The 18,205-nt window shown below is 41.9% G+C and overlaps 1 protein-coding gene across 15 annotated transcripts in view; it reads right to left on the reverse strand.

Annotated features, from left to right (window-relative positions):
* Positions 1-18,205, reverse strand: part of DOCK9 (dedicator of cytokinesis 9) — a 289,683-nt gene that overhangs the window by 218,576 nt on the left and 52,902 nt on the right. For 4 of the 15 annotated variants that reach the window (XM_053217375.1, XM_053217386.1, XM_053217369.1 and 1 more), the window contains exon 1: positions 1,642-4,570. The exons of 6 other annotated variants lie outside the window; for them this stretch is intronic. In XM_053217375.1, coding sequence (XP_053073350.1) covers positions 1,642-1,803 — 162 coding nt within the window. In that variant the 5' untranslated portion in view covers positions 1,804-4,570. Of the gene's footprint in view, positions 1-1,641; positions 4,574-18,205 lie in introns of those variants that run through there. 5 more of the 15 variants (XM_053217357.1, XM_053217343.1, XM_027065145.2 and 2 more) reach the window with 3 other exon arrangements.

Below are 18,205 nucleotides of genomic sequence, written 5' to 3' on the forward strand. Positions count from 1 at the left end.
CAGGAAGGATTCTGGATCTGCCTCTGAGTAGAGGAGCGACCACTGGACCTTCCTTTTCAAAGGAGCACTGTCGGCCGACTGAGGAGAGGCCACGGGGTCAAGGACAGAAGCAGGGAGCATCTTTCCACCCACAGCACCTCAGCCGCACACATGCACAGCCACGCCTTTCTCGGTCTGCAGGTACAGGCGACCGTGGCAGGCAGGAGCACCTGACCCAACACACAGGAGCAGTGCTTCACAATCCAGCCCCCGAGTGCCGACAGAGCCCCCGGCTGGTTATTACTCCCTCGTGCAACCAAGGAAAAAGGAAAACAAGCAGAGCCTCTTGAAGATGGCTTAACCCAAGACAAGTCAGCGGGACCGAAGCGAGGAGAAGCAGGCGGAATGGGGGAGGTGGGGCCCTTACTGGCCAAGCAGTCCCAGGGCTGTCGGGGTTGGGGATTACAGCTCATGGAGCAGACTCTGTAATGGGCCAGTCCTTCCAATCTCGAATCCCAGTTGTTCTCCAACGCATATTCCAAAATACATTAGGGTTTAAAATATTTAACAGTTAATACATCCACTTCAGTTCCATGCCCACACATAATACTGCCTTCCAAAATGCATATGATGCCCAAATGATGCCCTCCTGCCCTTCCTCCCAAGGGCTTTGAGAGCTGATGTCACATAAGACCCTCTACAAGATGCGAGGCTGGGCGACCTGATCTGATCCCGGGGTGCAAATGGCCTGCCGGCACCCCCTCCCCGCGTCAGATGGCAGCCTAACGACCAGGAACAGTTTTGGGGTTTCCACGCACCTCGCCCTCGCCTTACTGAGTGGCTGCTGGCCAGACACACACACACACAGAGACTCCCACGTGTGTTATTCTCACTCGTTTCAACAAAAAACTGTGATAAGAACAGAAGGGAAAATGGCAAGGCCTCCTGAGGGTGGAGGAGACCAGCATGCAGCCTCCTCATGAGCCTGGTATTTGTGAGAAGGCCCCAGAGAGGCACACCCATCTGTGACCTGTCACCTCCTCATGCGTTGTACCCGGGAGGAAAGAACACCGAAGTGTCACCTAAGCTTCCTGTTAACTCTCAAGAGCCTTCACCCAAAGACAGTATAAATAGTCAGATTTAAAATAATAAAACTGTAAACATTTCTCTCGCACCCATTACAGTTTTCTTTCAAGCTCCCTTTCAATGTCTCCCAGAATGGAAGGACCAACCACAGGCCATTAGTAAGAAAATTTCGCCAGGGAAAAGACTAAGATGTAAAGGAACTGAATAATTCACTATCACTGGTAGAGGGTTCAATATACAGTGCCCTAAATACACACTTTGCCACGCATTATTTCTGAGACTACACCGAGAACGTGTAAGCTCATAAAGCTAACTTAGAAAACTAATCTGTAATCAATTACCGTACTCCAGCTTCTCTCTCTGTATGCATTTAAGCTCTGATGAATGCAGGGCATTCTCGCACATACAAACAGGCACCTCATAATTAAACTTAAGGCCACTTAATTACCCATTTACACACCCAGGCTACAGATACACAAGCACACTGAAGTAAATAAATACATTTGCTTTATAAGTAAAGACAAGTTTATTCTAACACCACCAAACTCCTTGTTAATTAAGCAAGACAGCATTTACCAGACAGGAGGAGATCAATAATTCTGAGTCTTCTTTTGTCCAATTGTATGCTGTATATTCAAGGGCATTATTCTCTCCTTGCTGTTTGCACATATAAGCACAGTTTCTTTCAAACACGGTGCGGATGCCTTTAAACAGAATTACACTAGTCGTGCAACCCATCCCCAAGGTGTAGATGTTCAGATTTCTAGCAATCTCTACTCCATCTCGACATCATCTTCCTTGGCTCTTCTGAGCAGGCTCCCACTGTACCATCCTCATGACAGGCAGTTGCCGGCACCAGAACAGAAGGGAAGCTCCGAGCTGTTGCACTAGAATCTGCTCCTGCCCAACTGCCTGACAAAAAAAAAACAAAAAAAACCAGGCTCCGAGTGTCAAACAGGAGGGGTGGTGCAAAAACCAGATGACACACCTCGGATGCACCAAAATCTTTAAGGTATCATTTTTTCCAGTAGATTGCTTCCCTGTTAATACCAAAGAACAAATAAGCAGGAGATTTACATGTGGTTACTGGGAAACTGCCGGCTCCTGTGATTTGCTTAGGATTGTTCGGAATCTCAGAACCTGCCCAAAATGAAAAAAATGGTGCCAGACAGCCACCCTGCTGCAGATGCTGCTGGAAGGCACAAAGAATGTTCATCTGCTGCAAGGAATCACTCTCCCAGAATGCTTAGCCCAGCATCTATATTAGCAAACATCTCTTTCCTTGACCTAAATATGCTGTTTGTTTAATCCTGCATCCGTGAGGAACAGAGAAGCAAAAGGAAAAAAAAAAAAAAAGTCCAAAAATGAGAGAAATCACTAAGATGACTGCTGCTATGGAAACATGTGTAAGCCCACTTCAAACAACCTTTTGCATGTGTGGGTAACAGCTTGCTGACAGCAAATCACAAGGGAACACAAAATTGCTGTGTCAATCTTGACTTCTGCCCACTTCCACTCTGCTAGAGAGAGGACTAGCAACTTTGCACTGCTTAATACGATTCTCCCATCTCTGGTACCCAAAGACGCAAATGAGAACGTGCATAGAGTCACCTGATCGGGCTGGAAATACACTTTCTGAAGCAGCACTCTAATATGCGACGGTACATACACACGGAAGTCCCACAGTCAACAGGGCTATTATCTGGGGTGCATAAATTAATCCAGGTCCCTGCACTGCAGAATGAACTGGCTAACACTATACTACCGTATGTGTGTCTTCGGCAATGGCGAATAGGGAAACTTGTCACTGATAAAATACTAAATTGACCCTTGCATTCCCCTTCTGAAAACTGAAAAGTAAGTTATGTAAAAAGACTGTGATGAACTCACAGGAAAACCCCTCCCACCTACAATATGTATCTAGAAAAAAGTTACTGCTCTTTTAAGATCTGTTCTGAATTCTTCCTTATTTCACAAGGCAACAGATGGTTTTCATTTTCTATCTACAGATTTCAAAGTTAGAGTGAATTATAATGACTGAGTACCTACTGGTTGGTAACAGAGACCAGTGTAATGTAATAAAAGCAGATCTTTAGAGAATACTATGTGGTCACATAATCTCAAAATTTCTGTTTTTTATGGTTAGTTTACCTATTAGACCTCACAGATAAGCAAAAATCTAGGCTTCTTCTTTCTCCTGCATTTTTATGCAAACTTTCTCCAACAGCCACAGAGATCAAAGGAGTAAAGATACTGGCCACATGAAAAAAAAACAAAAACAAAACACCAGAGTAACTATACGTGGTCTAGAGCATTCAGCTTCAGAATTGCAATTCTGTTAAAACAGAGCTACCATGTTCAAGATTACACCCAAGTCCTGACATCAGAACAGCCAAGTCTTCATGTGACATCACAATGCTGGCAGATAAATAACATGAAAACTCATCTACACAGAAACTGAATATTGTGGACTATAAAACCCTCAACACATGGGTTAAATTACCTATCTTGAGAATTCCAAATGCTCACCATCAATCTTAACTTCTATACTGCAAGGAAAACAATTTAAAAAATAAAGTGAATATAAATAAAGTGAATATAAATAAAGATGATACCTAGAAATTTAAAATTAATTTATTATTGTTACTACCTATTTTAGACATCCTGGGTGCAGAAGCCAGGGAATATTATTTGAGATACAAAAGATTATGCTTGAACTTTACAAAGGATTATAAATGATAACCAAGCAAATTTTAAAGCTGCTGGTATGTTCTATTTGAATTACTTTAAAAACTCCTAAGTTAATATTTAAAACAAGGGGACAGAATGGAACAACTTCCCAACAATCATTCAGAGGAAAAAGAAATATTTCTTAGGGACCAACTAACAGGCATTTAAGCAACTTGTATTAATTTTAAATATTAATCATTTTCCAACCAACAAAATCAGTGGGCAAGAAAAACAACAGAAAATATTTAGAGCAAAGGGTTCGACAAGGCTAAAAATGAGTTTCATGCTGATAGAAGCATGACAAAATGAATCATTCAAATGTGATGTTGGTTTCACTGATTTTTCTGCATCAGAATGATCTTGGATTAGTCTCAAAGGATAATTACCATGAATTCCATCAGAGGACACAGAGATGGTGGCAACCAGTTCAGCCACCTATGGAGTATGCGTTTCAACTTGGAGATCACATTTGCTCTCTCGTCTTTAAATGTGACTTCTAATTTTCACAATTCCCAAGACTGAAAGTCTGCCCCTGACTCCGTCTCGAGCCCCAAGCCCATGTCTTCCTCCCCTGCTGACAATGACACCCGACTCTCCTAGCACCACCTCACCCTCAGACGTTCCAAATCAATCATCTTTTAGTATGACACCCTGGGATGGTATGTCGGCACAATGACAGATTTTTAAGCCATAGGAAGGAATGAAGTAGTGATTTAGGCTACAATATGGATGAACCTGGAAAATGTTATGCAGAGTGAAAAAAGCCAGTCACAAAAGACCTCCTATCGTAGGCTTCTATTTAAATGAAATGTCTAGAAGAGGCTTTAAATGAAATGTCTAGAAGAGGCGAATCCGTAGAGAATGAAAGTAGATGAGTGGGTGCCAGGGAATGGGGAGTGATTGCTAATGGGCACAGAACTTCTTTTAGGAGAAAAAAAAATGTTCAGATATTGGACAGTGTTTCTAACATATACACTGTCTGCAAATATACTAAAAACCACTGGATTGAACACTTTATACAGGTGAGTTCTATGGTTTGTGAATGTAATAAAGAGCCTGACTCCACTATTGGTCTTTTACTACCGACAGCTTTAAGTCTCCCTGCTCTTTTCCCCCTTCTGTCCCACATCTGGACAAACTTGAAAGGAGGTTCCAGGTGGCTCCTTCCTGTGGTCCCAGCAGGAAATTCAAACCCCTCAGGAACCCTCACCCTGGCCCCACCCGCTAACCGCCACAAAAACCCCAAACCAGGCTCAGGACCTGCTTGGGAGCTGCCCTGCTCTCCTCAGAGAGCTCATTACATGAGTAATAAACCTCTTGACACCCTTCTCCTGAGTGCGGTGTCATTAGTGTCAACATCCAAAGCAAATTTGGGGTGTGAGGGGGCCGGGGGAGGGTCCATCCTCTTTCTGTGGAATGGCCCCAACAGTGACATATATCTCAATAAAGCTGTTATTAAAAATAGGAGAGGGGAGGGAGATAACATCTACTCTGCCCACCCTGGAAGGTTGTCAAGTTCAAATAAAATAATAGGTGAGAACTCAACCAAGAAATTGCTGTAAACATGTCAGTAACTATTGTTTTATACTGCACAAAAGACTTACTGTGTAGCTCAAAACAGCCACCTTGCTTAATTAATTTACAACTTCGGAATGTTGCTTTGGCCCGAATACAGGGAATACAGGAATACCAAAGCCAGGGACCAGGGAGTGCCTGGGGCTGCCCTCCGCGTGTGCATTTTTTTCCTTCTTTTTTTTTTAATTTGAGAGAGAGAAAGAGCAAGCGTGCATGGGGGAGAGGGACAGAGGGAGGGAGAGAGAGAGAGAGAAAGAGAGAAAGAGATAGAGAATCTGAAGCAGAATCCACACTCAGTGCAGAGCCCTATGCAGGGCTCGATCCCCTGACTCTGGGATCATGACCTGAGCCATAATCAAGAGTCAGCTGCTCACTAACTGAACTACCCAGGTGCCCCAGGGTGTGCATTTTAACCTAGGAAAGGAGCTCCAGCCTGTACAAACCACCAGGAAACCTGTACAAACAGTAAGTTCGGGTAAGATGTGCTGCCCCACTCGGCAATCACAGCTAATCTGAGCCATTTGGCCACAGAGACCACAGCAAGCAAGTCTCAAGCTCTGAGCCCCCACCCAAAAGAATATCCATCTAGAACTGCTGTTCCCATGTGCAAGCCTCTCCTTGCCAACAGCCTTTGTGTTTGAAATACGTTCTAAAGGTCGGGTTAGTTTGACAAGTAGATTTACTTCATACTCTCTCAGAAAACTGTGCATAAAGAAGAATTTTAAATAACACCAAAAACATCAGGAACTACAAGCTAGAATTAATATCATATCTCAAACAGATAGAAGTCTTCTACCTCAGTCAGACCTTGGGCCCTACCTTACGAGGAGACCAGGAAGGGAGGGAAATTCTGTCCATTCTGCAGTGGCTAAAATGAAGATCTCATGTAATGATAATACATCACACTCTATCTAACTGCCATTACAGTGGCCAAGTCCATACGAAGAGGTAATCTTCATCCCTGATAGTCCATACTACATTTCTCATTGCAGTGAATTCTGCTGAACAAAGAAACCTTATATAAGTTGGCCTATTACTCCTTATTCATTTTATATTCAACAGTATAATCAAAGTTAAGTAGTGTGTCTAGCATAGGGCCTAGTATATACCACACGCTCGATAAATGGTGGTCTCCTCCACGTTTGCCCCAGATTAAAGTTTTTTCTTCCCCGTTATACAGTGAGATAGTTCTTCTAAAAATACAAGCACTTCTTACACAAAACTCAGGCATACGAGAATTTAAGATCTAATAAATTCAAACTACAAATTCTTTATATCCGTAAAATATGACTCAAAGACAGAAAGGGAGTATCAGGGAACAAGAAAAGGGAGTTAAGATAGTGAAGAAGAAGTGGAGGTTTTAGCAATGATCATTAGAAAAAGTTTGTTGTTTTTTTAAGTAAGGGAAATCAAGGAAGTTTTATTACATAAGGACCTTTTTAAAAATAAGGAAAAGGTGAACTCTCCGACCATTGTGTATTTCAGGAACATAAACCTCAAAATTGTGGGAAAGAAGGTAGACTTACAGCATATCTAAATTTATCCATCATTTATCATCCCCACCTCCAAAACACACAGAAGTGCCACTATCAGTCACCGTGGGATGAACAAAGACGGCAGGTGGGCCTCACGGCCAATGGCACAGACAGGAGTTTTAGACCCTCAAAGAGCTCAGTGAAACAAACTAATTTTGGTAAAAATGTATCTCTAAAGTCATACCCACACAAAATATTTGAACCAAGCCTGCTGCTAACAGTGGTAATTAAATGTTCCCAAAAGCAGACAACACAAAGTTACACATGTGTCTCCATGTTGGCGCTAGAATATTAGAGAGACTATTAGGAAGGTGACAGGTCCCTGTGGGGTGCTCTGAACATAGAGTGACAAAGTAGGAGTGGACGCAACCAGACTGGCTCTCCAGAACAGAGGGCAGTCGTCCTCCAGAGATGAGCAGACTCTCTCAAAAGAAATTAGAGGGGTGCCTGGGTGGCTCAGTCGGCTGAGCATCCAACTTCAGCTCAGGTCATGACCTCATGGCTCGTGAGTTCAAGCCCCACGTCGGGCTCTGTGCTGACAGCTTAGAGCCTGGAGCCTGCTTCGGATTCTGTGTCTCCCTCTCTCTCTGACCCTTCTGCACTCATGCTCTGTCTCTCTCAAAAACATAAACAAACATTTTTTTAAAAAATTAGAGAATCTTCCTTTTCAGTACTGGCAGGAGACTGAGTTAAACAGATTTTAAAATAAAACAGAACTCCTAAAGGAAGAAAAGGTGGGGTTAAGAAGACCAACTTACTTTGCTAGTAGGAATATAAAATGAATATAAAATAGCCACTGTGAAATAGAGTATGGTGATTCCTCACAAAATTAAACGAAGAATTACCATATGACCCAGCCATTACACTTCTCAGTAAATGTCCAACAGGGCTAAAAGCAGAGGTCTGAGGAGGTATTTGCACACCCATGTCCATAGTGGCATCACTCAAATAATCAAGAGGTGGAAACAACCTAAGTGTCCATCTATAAATGAATAGACAGAATGTGGTATATATATATATACATATATACAATGGGATACTATTCAGTCTTCAAAAGGAAGGACATTCTGGGGCGCCTGGGTGGCTCCAGTCAAGCGTCCGACTATTGGTTTTCGCTCAGGTCACGATCTCATGGTTTCAGGGGCTCTGTGCTGGCAGGATGGAGCCTGCTAGGGATTCTCTCTCTCTCTCTCTCTCTCTCTCTCTCTCTCTGCCCCTCCTCTGCTCACTCTGTCTCTCTCAAAACTAAATTAATTAATTAAAAAGGGGCGCCTGGGTGGCTCAGTCAGTTAAGTGTCCAACTTCGGCTCAGGTCATGATCTCACGGGTTCGTGAGTTTGAGCCCCGCGTCGGGCTCCAGAGCCTGGAGCCTGATTCAGATTCTGTGTCTCCCTCTCTCTCTGCCCCTCCCCCACTCGCGTGCTGTCTCTCTTTCTATCAAAAATAAATAAACATACATACGTACATACATACATAAATAAAAGTAAGGACATTCTTACACATGCTACAATATGGATGAAACTTGAGGACATTATGCTCAGTGAAATAAGCCAGACACAAAAGAACAAATACCGTACGATGGTGCTTAAATGGCACAGCTAGAATAGATACTTTCCTGGAGACGGAAAATGGAATGGTGGTTACCAGGGGCTGGAAAGAAGGAGGAATGAGGAATTACTGTTTAAAAGGTATAGTTTCAGTTTTAGATGACGAAAAAGGTCTGGAGATAGATGGTGGAAATGGATGGTTGAACAACACTGTGCATGTACTTAATGCCACTGAACTGAGTATTTAAAAATCGTTAAAATGGTAAATTTTATTATATATATATATATTTTTTTTTTTTACTGTTATAGAAAAAAAAAAACCAATGTACTTACTAGACACTGCATTCCTATAACTTCCAGGACCAAGTGAAATGACAGAAAACCAGGAGGGTACCAGTCTCTCCCCATGTCTGACCCTGGCCCTCACAAAAGGCAGAGGAGTCCAAGGAATAGGCTTCATAATATTTATATTCTAATTATTTCCTCATTCCATTTGCTTATGAACCTCTTAGAAAAACCTTCCAGCTATGAACCAGCACAGAAACAAGAGAGCCGAGACTTAAAATCCCGATTCATAGACAACTTCTACATGTTTCACAGAGAACTACGAAATGGAGAACCAACACAGCTGAGGGTTCCGATTTATTTATCCCTCGGCTCAGGTAGCTTCAGGCAAAGTCAAAACTTCAATGACCATTATGGGAGGTTATGAAGCAAAATCATAGTTGGCGAGGGAGCTCAGTTCTTTGAAGAAAAAGCAATAAATCCGTAAGTGTTGATCCTGTCAAATATGAGAAGCTGCCAGAAGAGCTCACCTATTTGCAAAGCTTTCTATCCCCACTGAAACCACAGGGGGGTGGGGGGGAGCCTCCCTAGAGGGGGACCGATGATGGAACAGATCGTAATGAATGCAATAAGCACCAACGTCCAACTGTAAATGAAATACTGAGTGAAAAACAGGGAAGCTGAGCAAACTCAAAATGGAATAATGAAATCAGAACTCGCAGTGACCTCCTCCTGGCCTCTACCAGCCTCTTCCAAGGAAATTCTATTTTAGGCAAACATCTGAAAAGATCACTTAGTGGCAAGGTGTACTGAATGTAAACGACAGAAAAGATACACAGCATAGTTTATGTACAAAGGCACTCGGGAAACAGCTTGTGTGCTTCAAATACGGAGTTACGGTTGTGGGAAAGTTGTTCTTATACGCGAAGAGAGAGACTAAAATTCAGAATCTACGCACCTCAACTCCTCGTATCTCACATTTTAGCAGCTGAGCATTTTACATCTTTTGCTGTCGTGTCAATATAGAAATACTGCCTCAAACATAATTAAAAACTTCTTGAGGGGTAAAAAGGAAAACATAAACAGGCAATCTGAATTTATCATTTTTAAAACTAATATAGTCAGATTTTCAGTTAGATTAATCAAAAGGTAAATAATGAGAAATAAAGATACTGCAATGGTTACCTTCCCAAATTATAGGAGGGAAAATGCAACTTTTCAAAATATTCCTATGGCTTTGAAAAAACAGAGTAAACAGACTCAAAATAAAATATGTACTCCTTTGTCAAGGCTTCTGGTCAAGTCAGAAGGAACTAGACATATGCTATATCCCTGCTCATAAGGTTCAGGAAGCTCTATTCTCTGAGCCCTTGTGAGTTTTTTATTTCTTTTTGCAAAGACACAAAATTCAGGACTTTATATGATTTATATATAGCCTATGGTTGGGCTATACTTAACTGTAACTGTTGTTTTAAAAGAATGGTACTTCGGGGGACACCTGGGCGGCTCAGTCAGTTGAGCATCTGACTCCTGATTTTGACTCAGGTCATGATCTCATGGTTCATGAGCTTGAGCCCCGTGTCAGGCTCTGCTCTGACACCACAGAGCCTGCTTGGGATTCTCTCTCCTCCTCTCTCTCTCTGCCCCCCGCCCCCAGTCTCTCTCCTCTCTCTTAAAATAAATAAATAAATAAATAAATAAATAAATAAATAAACAAACAAACAAACAAACACTTAAAAAAAAAAAAAGAATGTTACTTCGAATAAACATTTCCTGATGTGTAAGTGAATTTCACTCAGTCAGAGACATGAGAAACTTCCCGGGAAAACACTCTCCACCTGAGACTTGGACAGATCACAGATACTGCATCCCTCCATGCCAACTAAAAATAGGACCCAAATAAGATATACAATTGAGCAATAAGTAAATGAAAAGTCATCAGAGAAGTATAAATCAAAACCATCATATAGCACTTCGTATCTACTAGGATAGCTAAAAAAGATAATTATAAGTGTTGGTGAGGATATGGACAAATTGGATTCCTCATACACTGTCGGTGGGAATGTAAAATAGGGCAGCTACTTTAGAAAACAATCTGGCAATTCCTCACTCAAATACAGAGTTACCATATGAACCAACAATTCTACTCCTAGCTATATACCCAAAAGAGTTGAAAATATATGTCCATACAAAAGCTCGTACATGGATGTTCTTAACAGTATCATTCATGATAGCCCCAAAGCAGAAACAACCCAAACGTCATCAACTGATGAATGATATATAAAATGTGGTATATCCATGCAACGGATTATTGTCCAGTAATAAAAAGGAATGAAGTACTGACACATGCTACAACGTAGATGAACCTTGAAAATATCATGTTAAGTGAAAGAAGCCAGTCACAAAGGATCACATATTATATGATTCTGTTGGTATAAAATGTCCAGAACAGGCAAATCTTCAGAGACAAAAAATAGATCAGTGGTTGCCTTGGGCTAGGGGAACGGGTAAGGTGGAACAGGAGGGTAACAGCTGAGGGGTACAGGGTTTCATTTGGGGGTAACAGAAGCGTTCTAAAATTAATTATAGTGGTAGATACACAACAGTGTGAGTATACTGAAAACCACTGGATTGTACACTTTAAATGGGTGAACTGTATAGTACGTGAATCGTATCTTGATAAAGCTGTTTAAAAAAACACAGGACCTATCAGGCACACCTATAAAAAGCTGAATTTATCTAGAAAGCACTCTATCCTTAACACTGTTATCTTTCCAAAACATATCACTATCCCCAACACAGTGAATTCCCAAAAGTACAGAAGATAAAGGTAAGATGATTTCTTTAGCAAGCAAGCTATCTATCTGCTTTATATTCACAGCGCACGCAAGGAAAACCTTTTGTCTGCTCTATAATTTTGGCTCGTACATTTTGTTAGGCAAGGTCTGGGTCTGGGTTGAGCCATCTATCCCAATTCACTTATCCCAAAAATAAAGACATTTCATTTATAGATCTTTTCCCACAATTTTTTAATCTCTGCTTTAACCACAAGGCTCTCAAAATCCAAGGGGAAAAAAACCGCATGGAGAGAAAAAGAGGAAGGAGGAAAAGAGATTATTAACAGGGGATCTGAAATTTTATTCAAATCACAGAATTGGGTCTATTTAGGTCATTCCAGTCACCTGAACTACATAGGAGATTAACACCTTAAATGTAAATTTTAAGGTAAAATTTAAAGGAAAACATTATATAAATAGCGCTGGGCACATCCTTAACAGAGTATGTTACATGGACCTATGCCAGACACTGAGACAGAATTCAGTCACAAGATCTCACCTAACCTTTTTTTTTTTTTTTAAACACTTATTTATTTTTGAGAGAGATAGAGACAGAGTGTGAGCATGGGAGGGGCAGAGAGAGAGGGAGACACAGAATCGGAAGCAGGCTCCAGGCTCCGAGCTGTCAGCACAGAGCCCGACGTGGGGCTCGAACTCACAAACCGTGAGATCATGACCTGAGCTGAAGTCGGATGCTCAACTGACTGAGCCACCCAGGTGCCCCTCACCTAACCTTCTAAACAACTCTAAAAGTGAAGTTTTATAGGTGATCTCACTCATGATTGACACCCCTTGACCTTGTTACAAGTAAACAAGATTTCCAGAGAAACCCATCTTCATAGGACCACTAAAGGACTGCAACCAACACCGACATCAAGTGGGGTGAGATGACTGACAAACCACAGGGGGTTGGAGATAAGTAACCCACAAGTTCAAATGCATCCTTAGACCAACAGCTTTCAAAGTACTGTCACCAGGAATTATATCAAGAAGTGACTTGTAGGGGCACCTGGATGGCTTAGTCAGTTAAGCATCCAACTTTGGCTCAGGTCATGATCTCACGGCTCGTGGGTTCAAGCCCCGAGTCGGACTCTGTGCTGACAGTTCGGAGACTGGAGCCTGCTTCAAATTCTGTCTCTGTCTCTTTCTCCCTTCCCCTCCCCTGCTTGCACACTGTCTCTCCCTCTCTCTCTCTCTCTCTCTCAAATATAAACATTAAAAAAAATTTTTTAAGTGAATTGTAAATGATACAGTAAATGTGTATAAGAACATCCCCCCCCCAAAAATGTACCCATAGAACATATATTACACTATATTATTTTCTTTTTTTTTTAATGTTTATTTATTTGGGAGGGAAGGGGCAGCGAGAGAGGGAAACAGAGGTTCTCAAGCAGGCTCCATGCTGACAGCAGAGAGCCCGATTTGGGGCTCGAACTCACAAAACGTGAAATCATGACCTGAGCCAAAGTCGGACGCTTAACCTACTGAGCCAACCAGGTACCCCTACACTTTATTATGTTCTATTCCAGACTCTCTAATCTAGTCTAGCTCACTAGAGGGAAGAAACGAAGGGAGGGAGGGAGGAAATCGGTCATAGCCCACTCAACTGTTTTCAGTACCAGTATGGCTCCTGGCCTGCAGTTTGAAAACACCACACATATCAGTTATTACATAGGGTCTGTCGGCTCTTGTAAGTCCCCAGTCTCACCACATGCTCTCATTACCTACAAGCGGCTGGCCCAGGAGAAGAATGAAGAGGGAATTTGTAAAACAACACTCTGAAGGGATGGTGTTCATTGCATATACTCTCCATCAGCTGTCTCTCCCCAAGTCAGAAGACACTGGTCCAGGAATCGAGGGGTTGAAGTAGAAGTGACCCCTCTCTAGTAGCCCAAGAACACACTCCATCCCTGCTAGTATAGACATCCTGGTTTTAAAGGGAAGAATGTTCGCATTAAAGCGAGACCACAGTGTACAATGAATCAGGTCTGACTGCCATCTGGCCTTTTGGAGGCTCCTCAAGCCACTGAACCAAGAGGCAAAAGATGATGAGGTGCTACCCACTGGGGCAAGAGAAAACTGGGCGGCTGTTCCCAAGGGCAGTTCTTCAGGGCATCTCTTAGCATTTCTATCTCTAAGTCCAAGCCCCTGAAAAACCACAGCAACCAACAGAAAGGTGGGGCCACTGAGGATTCAGGCACTCAGGTGAAGAATTCTAATCAGTTGAGGTCCTGGCTGGGGGCAAAGGAAATGTGGAATGAGTAACAGGAGAATAAAGATCTAAATATCAACTACTGCCAAATAGCCATTTAGGGAAGCAAACACTGCAACAGCATTGCCTATTTCCCACTTGCTTGCTGCTTGGGGGTGGGCGTAGGTACCGATTTCTTCTCCTTCCTCTCATACTATTTTATATAAACACTGTGATTGAAACTTGACTCTACAATTTAAACTTTGGGTGGCACATATTCCTATGAGATTGCAACTGAATTTTAAGGGCTAATGAAAAAACTCCAGAAATGGATAATGTGACTTTCTCCCAAAGACAGATACGATGACTAATGAAATGTTGTGACTTCTTGTTTTGAGGAGCTAGTGAAAGCATCTTCCTCTGAGTTAAGGGTATCTGTGTTCTGTTAGGCTGAAACATAGTTGTTCTTGTTGTGAGGAAGCTCATACACGCACAGGGGGTGGGTGTGCATACTGAGTGCTCAAAGGGGTGGGCTGTGCCAGTTATTAAGCTATTGTCTCCCAGCTCCAGCCCCAGCCTTCCATACTCAACTTTGTGATGCTGGCTCCCAACACCACGTTCTGCTTTACCAGTTGGCTCCTTGTTGGGCTCACCACCAGGAGGCACCAGAGAGAGATGCAAAGCTGTGGGAGGAAAGGGAGCATGCTCCTTGGTGCCTGCTTCCTGCGGGCTTTGATTGCTCCTGTCACCCTGCAACACTCCTTCACCTGGCAGCAGCGGGTCCTTCCTGTGAAGCGCCTGAATCAGGTCTGCCATTTTCCCAGCACTTACAGACCCATCCTCATCACACCCCCACAGAAACCATCACCAGCTGCCCAGCACCCTCCAGGTCTTGGTTTCAGCTCGGTGGGCAGCCCCTCCAAGCTTCTAAGATTTAGTATCACAATCTCCTTCCTTGTCCGCCCAAGCCCAGCGGATGGCTGCTTCCTGCGGCCACTACCTCTATGACATGTTAACATTTTCTTTTTACGTTTTCGATACCTACTCAACAACTTTATACCTAGTAACAATTCTTTATATTTAACTCTCTCAGTTAAAATAACTGGTGTGATTTGTGTTTCCTGGCTGGACCCTAACTATTATACTATACTAGGGTCTAAACAGTTGTGGGGTTTTTTTAGTTTATTTATTTATTTTGAGAGACAGAAAGCACAAGTGGGGGAGGGGCAGAGAGAGAGGAGGAAAGAGAATCCCAAGCAGACTCCTCCCTGTCAGCACAGAGCCCGATGCAGGGCTCAAACTCATGAACTGTGAGATCATGATCTGAGCCGAAGTTCTACACTCAATGGACTAGGGCACCCTGGGGTCTAAACAGTTTTAAAGGACTAGATCACCAAAGGATGAAAACGGTCAATAAGTGCAGAAAAAGATGCTCAACATCCTTAGGGAGCAAATTAAAACTACAGTGACATCCCACTACACATCTAATAGGATGGCTAAAATTTAAGAGACTAGCCATACGGAGTGTCGGCAAGGATGCGGAATAACTGGAACCCTAATAATGTGGGAAACTGTTTAACAGTGCCTAAAACTGTCAGAGAGTTACCATCTGACCTAGCGGCTCCACTCCTAGGTATTCCCCCAAGAAAAATGAAAGCACATGTTCACACTGGGATGCATGTTCACAGCAACATTATTCGTGATAACCAAAAAGGGGGCAATAACCCAAATGTCTGTCAACTGGTGACTGGATACACAAAATGTGTTTTGTTTGGAATGGAATACTATTTGGCAATAAAAAGGAATGACGTACTGACACATAGCTACCGCATGGATGAACCCCAGAAATATCAAGCTAAGTAAAAGGAGCCAGACAGAAAGGCATATATTGTCTGATTCTATTTGTAACTTTAGAAAATGTGAATCTATAGAGACAGAAAGCAGATTAGTGGTTGCCTGGAGCTGGGGATGGGAACTGAAAATGGTCACGAGATTTCTTTTGGGGGTGACAGAAATGTTCTACAATTAGATCATGGTGATGATTGCACAAATCTGCAAACTTACTAAAACTTGTTGAATTGAACTTCATGGCATACAAATTATACCTCAACGAAGCTGTGAAACAAAAGACTAGGGAAAATATTTGAAGAAAATATGACCCTAGAAAATCTAGTGTTGGAGACAAATGAAATAAATCATGATAAGAAACCACAATGCCCTGATAAGTAAAATGAAACATTTGCGTCTAGACATACATATAATTCCATGTGATAAATACAGCATGCCTACGGACCAAACCATTTCAGCAAACAGAATGATCTTTCTTCCAAATGCTTAAGAATAGATCTGGTTGTACAGCATTAAAGACATGCCCAGCTTGAGTTAAAATATGGTTTGTTCAAAACTGAACATGTGGGGTACCATAAGCATTCACATCTCGCTAATGTCATTAAAGAGGAAGATACTATTTTGAAGGTGAGAAAATTCTCTCATGTGAAGGGGCAGGCTTTTTTATTTATTTTGTTTGTTTTAAGGAATGCCTCTTAACAATGACAGTGACATTGCTAAGGAAGACAGGCTGATGATGCCTCATTTACAAAATAGCAAAGACCAACTGACCATAGGCAACCAATACAAAATAAGTACATCACTGAAATTGTGCTTGAAATCAGAGAGCATTATAATGTAAAAGTAAGGGATTTCTAAAGATAGAAATAGCTAGAATGGCTAGACTAGCCATTCAGACAGGCAAATAATTTTTCTTAAAACGAATGGCTTAAATTTTGAGCTTATTTGTTGGTTCCTGGATGGTGTCTGTCTATGCTTGATACAAAGAACTATTCTTTAGCCCAATGTTCAGGGCATTCATATTTGAAGAAGACTCTTTCCCCAAAATGCACGTAGAATATCTCAAAAAGGAATATAATGATAACATACACTTTATAATAAATACCTTGTTTTTCAAAATTAGTGTTTTAAAAAGTATTTATGACTATAACTTTTTAAAAATAATATTTGGTATTTTTATTAGTTTTTAATAAAAATTTTTTCTGCCATAGAATCCCAATTTGTAACATTGTGCTTAAGGAAAATAAAAGAGAAATTTAACAGACATTGCTTCAAATATTACACAGGAACTAATTAACCTATAAGACATGGGTCACCTGTATGACTCTCCCATTATAGATGATAAGATCAAGGCTCAGAGAAGTAAACTAATTTGACCAAAGTCACACAGCTGGCATACAGAATATAAACCAAGGCTCTCTGGCTCCTAAGTCTCTACTGTTAGGATGTCCTTGGAACCACAGTAGAGGGGACAGCCATCTTGCCAGCGCAACCCAATGAAAAGCCCCTAGTAGGGTGCCAGACGAATTGAAGGTCAACCAATCACCGAGCGACAGCACGACCTGATGCAAAAAAGGCAGGCCCACGCGGGCCTAAACCCAGAACCGCTGCCGCTTAAAAACCCCACCCCACCACACCTGGGGGCGACTTCCCTGACTCCTCTCTCTCTCTCTCCCTGAGTCACGGAACCTCACCCGAGACCTTAGTTCCCAAATAAAGCCTTTGACTGCTAAAATTTTTTAGCCTCTGACTCCTATCTTTACCCTGCCTTACCCCTGACCCTAACACCTACTGTTTCCAGCATGTCACAAATCTCACTAAAAATAATGTTGATTATGGGGTGCCTGGGTGGCTCAGTCAGTTAAGCATCCTACTCTTGATCACAGCTCAGGTCTTGATCTCAGGATCATGAGTTCAAGACCAACATTGGACTCTATGCCCCCAATTTTTTTAAATAATAATAATGTTATTTACATAGAGAAATAAAAAAATTATATAGTATTTATGAACATAATATATATATTCATATTCATATTCATATTTATTATGAACATAATATATATTATACCTGAAAGAACACATGAGGTTCCAGTGCTTTATTCAGTTACATTAGTTCCTTAAAATAGATCTGGTCCTCTATTTGGGAAGGGGAAGGGCTGGGGTTAGGTCCTTTTCATCAACTGAAAGGAGAGGTATATACTCAGAGCCAAAGAACATCCAAAAAGATGCTCAGTAAGTGGCAAGGTATCATTTTAATTACCCCAGGACCCCACCAAAATTTCTAAAATAGCAAAGGTGATTCATGCACAGCCAATGGAAAGTCTCTATTTGAAGGGCCTGCTTCATGATCTACTTGCAACATAAAACCCTCACTTGTATGAAAGGTAAGGAATCATTCCTTCTGTTCCTGATGAGAACAACAGAGAATTCAAGAGTTGATGTCACAGCTACCTGCTTAGGACACACCCCCAATGGGTGGGAGATATTAGAATGCTCCAACTTCCACAAAGCAACAAACTCTGGGAAGACATGCTTGTTAACTTCATAATAGCCAACAGCTTGATCACATCTATTATGTGACCAAAGAAATGT

Source organism: Acinonyx jubatus, chromosome A1, assembly GCF_027475565.1.
Source record: "Acinonyx jubatus isolate Ajub_Pintada_27869175 chromosome A1, VMU_Ajub_asm_v1.0, whole genome shotgun sequence".
Taxonomy (NCBI): Eukaryota; Metazoa; Chordata; class Mammalia; order Carnivora; family Felidae; genus Acinonyx; species Acinonyx jubatus.